Genomic DNA, 6,934 nt, shown 5'->3' on the forward strand with positions numbered 1-6,934 from the left:
GGTGTGATGGTGCCAAGTGATTCTGGCATTCAAAGGTGGCCTCTCTCTCTCTCTCTGATCTCTCACACACATGCGCCTATGGTGTCGTGACTCGAGATGGCCTGCTGCAAATTTGCCATTAACGGTGAAAGGTCCTCGTTTTACTTTACCAACCCGGCAGCGCCTTTCCAAATCAAGTAGAGTTTCTCCATATGCAGCCCTAATCCCACTCCCACAGGCCAAATCCCAGGCAAAATCAATCAATTCGGAGGCTCAGTTATCCGTGCAGCACTGCTAACCTCTTAATTAGCATTTACGCACCTAAACAAGGACAATATAAATAATTGAAGCAAAAATCAGGAATCTGTCTAATGGGTTTAATCTTCCTAGTACTCCTGTGCAACTCATAGCTCTTAGAAATAACATGTCGTCTACCTCCTTTGCCCATCAGGACGAAAGCATCCCTTTCGATGGGAATCCTCTCGGCCCTCTGTGTAGTGGTGTGACGCTAGTTAAGGTTTGAGCTATCATGTGGGTACTGATGCATATCTCGATCAGTCTGATCAACCACAGCTTGATTCTCAAACCCATCTTCAATTCCTGTCTTTTTTTCTTAACTTGCTGCTAATTAATGAGCATTAGGAACCTTCCAAATACCCCTCCCCACGCCCATAATTTATGAAATTAGCCCTGAGGTAGCATTAGGTTGATCAATCCTGATCTTTCGCTAACGGCTCCCCCAGATTTGAAAAGGCTTGCTATTCGAATTCAAAAGTACATGCTCCAAATCTTGTTTTTTTCTGATCATTTTGTTGCTCAATCAGCTCTCCGTGAGATTTTTATTGGAGATTTCCTGACATTTTTGCATCAGCTTAGAGCAGCTTGCGCTGTCCATTCAGTAGAGAGAGGTCCGGTACATACCATCGTTCACGGAAAAACGTTTTTCTCACCTGATCATATAACTCATGACTTAAAGCTTTCCCTTAAAAATTCACAGATTAATTATGAGCTGAGTTGTACCTATAATAGCTTTTCTCTTGAAAATTCACAGGTTTTTGGGCTGAATTATAACTTTAATGCCTGACAGTATTATAACAATAATGCACTAAAGTGTTGAGACAAATTGTATATACAAAGCAATTGTAGTGTTTATAAAAAATGATTGATCACAATGTAATTTTTACAAGTAGAAATTAGAATGTCCCGGGTCCATTCACCTGGTTGGCATGGTACACGGTACCCTTTCAGCCTCAATTTAAGAAAACTGGCTATCAATTTTAATGCACCCCTAGGTGAAGAGCTTGAAAGACATGACCACATCAAGTGTTCATGAACCCATTGCATGCTCATTAAAGAGCTGTTTGGAATGACTTCATAATTGAGCTTGAGCTTGACAAATTCTACTGATATATAGTATGCCGGAGGGTACCTGGGTAGGACAAAAAAAACACCAAAGAAAATCTTTTTTTTAAAGGGCTTTTTTACCACGGGTTATTTAGTCCTTCACTTAAATTCAACATGTCACTCTCGAGTCCTGTAGCTACGGGGTGGGTGGGTAGTTGCACACAAGATCACCGCATAGTTATATAGTATCTTATGATAGGCAATTTTTTTCCTTTTTTTATAAAAAATGAGGATTTTTTTTACACGGGGTGTTTAGTCTGTCACTTATGCAATTTTTTTTCTTTTTCTTTTAACATCAGGGTTTTTTTTTACATCGGGTGTCTATACTTAGAAAAGTTTTTCACCATGATATTTGTGGGGTAAGGGATTTGTGTGAGAGATAACATGTGTACTTTCTATTTAGATTTGTGTGTGAGATAACATGTGTACTTTCTATTTTTAAGCCAAGTTTAAATTTTTTTTATAACGTTACTTATATTTAAAAAAAAGTTTTTCATCACTAATTATTTATGAACTAAGGTATTTGTGTGTGTGGGCAACATGTGTACTTTCTACTTTAAAGCCGAGCTTGAATTTTATCAGTTATATTCAAAACGTCGCTCTTGATTATAAAACGAGTGGAAGATCTATAACTAGTGTTAGAAATATTATTTTTTCTAACCAATAAAAAAATAGTCGTCAAGTTAAACCGGTTTTTATTTTAAAAAAAATGCAGAGAGTAATCTGTGTTGGAAAATTTGAATCAGTAAGTTCAAGGGTGGAAGAAAGGGCTTTTCTCTATTTACTAAAGGACGGTTTTTTTTTTCTGACACTATCCACAAAAAACTAATATAGTAATATTTATGATAGAAGGCGTGGCCACAGCACACTACACTGATATATATATACAGTATGATATAAGAAAGTACATGCTCAGCACTAAATTAAGCAATATGGATACAAAGCGAACCTTGGTTAATTGAGGTTTCATAAGGTTACGTGCACAGTGCGAACTCGTGTGAATCACGGTAGAAAGGACGTAGAGTGAAAGTAAAAGAAGTTATTCCAAATGGCGGCTTTTGTGAGTTTGAGAGAAATGCGTTCATGAATGGAGAGCAGCTGCAATAACTAGGAGATTATTCACGCGGGGAAAAGCGCGTGAGAGGACACCTTTTTTGCCGAGGAGACGTCAAATATAAGTAGATGATTGTGTGAGCAGGCCAAGCAGAAGAGCCCATCATCCCCTGCATCTCAACCCGGCCTCCTTCCACTCGTGCATGCAATATAGCTGCTGTAGAGCTGCACCTTATAGCTAACCTCATAGCTATAGAGCTGCTGCACCTTATCCCTTAGCACTTATATTATACCCATCCTTAGACTCACCTCTGGCCTTATCTCATCCATCGTGTCCTTGATATTTCACAATTCCTCATATCCGTGCCTTTGATTACCACTTAATCCTCCTTACCATAATCTCCATCCAGTGATCATCTTTTAGAGTATAGAGGTATCACACTAATCCTTGTTATACTCAATTTTTAAAAAAAAATTAATATTTAGATTGCTATGCTTGGCTTTAATTTAAATCTTCTAGTTAGAAGCTCCAGCAAGTCATTAGTACGTGTAGAGCTTATCCCACTAGTCCTTATCATACAAGAATAGTATTTGGATTATTATCCATGTTTGATGAAAATGATTTTGATCTAACACACGGTCTCACTGATTATCGTAAGATTATGCCTACAAATACATCTTATCTTATAATCATAATAGAAATGATGGGCTGTAGCTCTAACGTTCAAACATCTCATCTCTTGCAATTAGGTGGGATTGCGTGAGTTGACCGTTTTTACACTCGAGACATGGAGCCAGTATCAAATGTGAGAGTCTAAATTTTGTTAAAAATAGCTCCATTTTGAACAGCTTTCGCAAGCTTGAGATTTTGTTCGCAGCCCTATGCACTAGTTTCATTTGCAAGTATTTTGAAGCAAAAGCTCAAGGCTAATGTAATGATATTTGATTATTGGCGATTATGATTGCAAAGTATAATTATCATTGTGTTGATGCTTTGACTGTTTAATGTTGTTGGATTAACAGCCGCTGATCATGGACTCAAGAAGCTCAATTGGCCAAGGGTACTGCCCGCGGACGCCTCCATATCATGAGTTACATCATATGGCGAACACTACAAGCACCACCACCTCAGCTATGGACATGCTATGCGAGATTGTGAATGGTGAATCAGATATTAGCTTCATGGCTTCAATGCAAAATGCTCATAATATCGAGAAAGCAAGCTTCCTAGATATTATCTGTTGTAGTGCAAATGAATCAAAGACAGTTGATGATGAGATGCTTGATCAACACCACCATAACTCTGTACACTTCAGTAACACTATAACCAGCACAACTATACACCCAGAAGCTGCTTCTCCTGATTTGCACCGTTTCTGCAAGCTCCCATTATTGGAGCAAGAGCCCGAGACAAGCATTACTAATAGCCAGCTTGATGAGAAACTTAAAAACAAGGAGATTAGACGCAATTTAGAGAGGTCATTAGTACCGAAGCAAGGTGAAAATCTGGCCCAATCAACACCCTTGAACGCCGAGAGTGTGGCAGAAAAAGAAGCGATAAAACAAGAGAAGCCGGAGACCAGTGCCAGTTTTAATGCCATGAATGATGATAATGCTAAGATCAAGGAGAATATTGCCACTTCCAAGCATGCTGATTGCGATAGGGTTAATGCTAATAATGTTGATAATGATGATGATTATCAACCCAACAAGAAACTGCGTGTGGCCGAGAGATCCTTGACTGATCAAGGGATACCTGCCGGCGGGACGTCAAAGACCGCGCCGAGAATGACGCACATTACTGTCGAAAGAAACCGCCGGAAGCAGATGAACGAGCACTTGGCGATTCTTCGTTCGCTAATGCCGGGCGCTTACGTCCAAAGGGTGGGTCAAACATAATTACAACTCCAATCTTACTGTTAATCTTTACGTGAGTTTTTGCATGGAATTCAAAGGTAGTCAAAGCTGTGTAACCATTACTTATGGCTCCACCATTGATGCCATCATTAATCATTACGGGCGTTGTTTATGCAGCATTTAAGGGTAATTCTACCTCGCCGCGGCTTCTGCATTAATCTCACAGTTAATCTTCATATAAGTTTTTGTGCAGTATAATAATCAAGGCGATTAGGGTTGGTAAGTATAACTACCTCATGGCTAGATCATACTTAGCCTTTACGTCGCCGAGTTGCTGCATCAAGTGCCAAAGTAATTAAGGTGGATAATAATCACCTAAGATCTCATTAATAATGATTCACAGTTGCGTGAATGTAGAGAATTATATAGGTAATTATCATCTCTTAATGATGGAGTCTCAGGCAGTACTAAGGGTGGGCTATTAATCTTACCACCATGAGTCTAGACGTGCTTTACTGCATGATTAATGATGCATGTAAACAAGGTTTAATCGGTCGTTCATGATCCCCATTGAACTTAATTAGCATATCTTCATTAATGATTCATGTAATTAGGTTAATCAAATATCTTATAGCCCTAATTGCATAACAAGCTAAAGTGTGATTAACCTAACGTGCGCAGGGTGACCAGGCGTCGATAATAGGCGGGGTGGTGGAGTTCATAAAGGAGCTGAAGCAGCTGCTGGCGTCATTGGAAACGCAGAAGCGGCGGCGGTCGTACGTGGTGGACGCTCTCAGCCCACGTGTATCGGCAGGCAGCGTCGTGGCGAGCCCTCGTGGCAGCCTCGTGAGCCCACGACCCGCAGCCGGCGTAGCCCCACTAGGCGCCACGCAGGATCTCGTGGCCACGTCGAGGTCCCCGCTGGCAGAGGTGGAGGTCAAGCTGGCCGGCGGCGCGCACGTGCTTCTCCGCACGCTGTCTCACAAGGCGGCACGTGGCCAGCTCCTCCAGCTAGTGGCGGCGCTGGAATGCTTGAGCTTGCAGATCCTCCACCTCAACATCACCACCCTCCAACAAACAGTGCTCTACACCTTCACGCTCAAAGTACGTGAAACAGTTAATTCTTGACTTTTCTTAATGAGATTCACAACACACTTTTCTTAATGAGCTCCAAAACCTGTCTTACACACCATTTTTTATGAGCTCCAAAAAAGATAAACAAAGGTGTGACACACCTTTTTCATGAGCACCAAAAGAGACACATGGAGCAGCACAATCCTTTCGTTCCTTGCCTAGCCTCCATATAGCATGCTTGCCCATACACATGCCAACACCCTTTCACTCACAACATGGACACTAACATGCACACATACATCCTTACATCTAATAATTTTTTTTGCTACTTGCCTTGAACAGATTGGAATTGAGTGCCGGCTCAGTGTGGACGATCTTGCCGATGCTGTGCAACAAATTTTCAAGGACATCCATTCTAGCCAATTACATGAGGCACCATCAATGTGAAACAATGTATGTTCAACATTATGAGTTAGGTTATAACCTAGTAGTTTAGGTACACAATAATTTAGGTTATAACCTAGAAGTATAATTTTAGTCTGTATATCTACGATATAGACAATGCATTTGCAAATTTGCATCTGAAAGCTCCATACATGAACAAAAGCTTTAATCTCAAGTTTACTATCCAATTCCGGGGAGGTGTACACTCAATGCATTGCAAACCTAGAAAACTTACAAATGCTGTTTTAATTACTTTCTTATTTAAACTAAACATAGCTTCTCGTGTTACAATAATTAAAATTTGGGTAGGATAGGGGATTTTTTCCCTAATTTTCCCCCAAATAAAATTTGGAATGCATGTGTCATTTTATGACTTAATGTCTGTCTCGAAATAGGGGATTTTCCCTAATTGCACACCTCCACACACCCCCTCAGGCACCGAAAAAGTATACATGCATCAAGTTATGACTTTATGTGACTTAAAGCGATATCTGTTCTTTCAAATTTTGAGTAAATATGCCATCTTAATGCAATCTTTTAACATCTTTAAGTTAATATGATTGTAACATATCTTGGTCGACTCTCCAAACAACATCTATAACTCCACAAGCTCAACAAGGCAACATCATTTGGAGAGTCTTTATAGCATGATTTCCCTTGTAGTGATGGATTCTAGAATCTACTACTCACACTAGCATGGCTAATCTAAACAAGCGTGCCAAGATTTGGTATTATGGAATTAAAAAAGGATATGAAGGCTATATTGAAGTTTGACAATGAAACACATAACACAAGGGTATTTGACTTGGAATTAAGGGGGAGACAGTTACTGTCAGATTGGTGTGTATTGTTTCTCTTTTTTCCAAGATAATTTATTTGAAGGCATACATTGCGATTTTCCAAGATACGCGCATGTCAAATGAAATATACCAGATTTTCCACACTTGAAGGTCATTTGGAAGGGTGGTTGTATCCCTTGTGGTACTTGGGTGTGTGTGTGTACAGTGATCACCCACATCTCTACCTGATGTGTGAGTTGTAAATATGTGTCTCCAAAAAGTACAACTTTGAACCACAGCTATGCTTTTGCAGGCTCCTTCGGTGTCCTTGGAGTTTTTCTCCA

The 6,934-nt window shown here is 40.1% G+C and overlaps 1 protein-coding gene across 1 annotated transcript; it reads left to right on the forward strand.

The window, feature by feature from the left end:
- The first annotated feature begins 2,588 nt into the window (after window positions 1–2,588).
- On the forward strand, window positions 2,589–6,032 carry LOC147616714 (uncharacterized). Its single transcript, XM_086777134.1, has 5 exons — window positions 2,589–2,869; window positions 3,187–3,242; window positions 3,460–4,320; window positions 4,975–5,397; window positions 5,710–6,032. The coding sequence occupies exons 2-5, from the start codon at window positions 3,225–3,227 to the stop codon at window positions 5,812–5,814; spliced, it is 1,407 nt and encodes a 468-aa protein (XP_086633260.1). The 5' UTR covers window positions 2,589–2,869; window positions 3,187–3,224; the 3' UTR covers window positions 5,815–6,032.
- Window positions 6,033–6,934: the final 902 nt, after the last annotated feature.

The sequence above is a fragment of the Cibotium barometz genome, chromosome 38 (assembly GCF_041138505.1).
Source record: "Cibotium barometz isolate CiBa-2024 chromosome 38, ASM4113850v1, whole genome shotgun sequence".
In the NCBI taxonomy this organism is placed as follows: domain Eukaryota; kingdom Viridiplantae; phylum Streptophyta; class Polypodiopsida; order Cyatheales; family Cibotiaceae; genus Cibotium; species Cibotium barometz.

What these genes read in the sequence shown, in the direction of transcription:
- LOC147616714 (XM_086777134.1), top strand. An exon ending in CGGGCGCTTACGTCCAAAGG is followed by an intron (nt 4,321 to 4,974) that starts GTGGGTCAAACA and finishes TAACGTGCGCAG; the next exon opens with GGTGACCAGGCGTCGATAAT. An exon ending in TCTACACCTTCACGCTCAAA is followed by an intron (nt 5,398 to 5,709) that starts GTACGTGAAACA and finishes TGCCTTGAACAG; the next exon opens with ATTGGAATTGAGTGCCGGCT.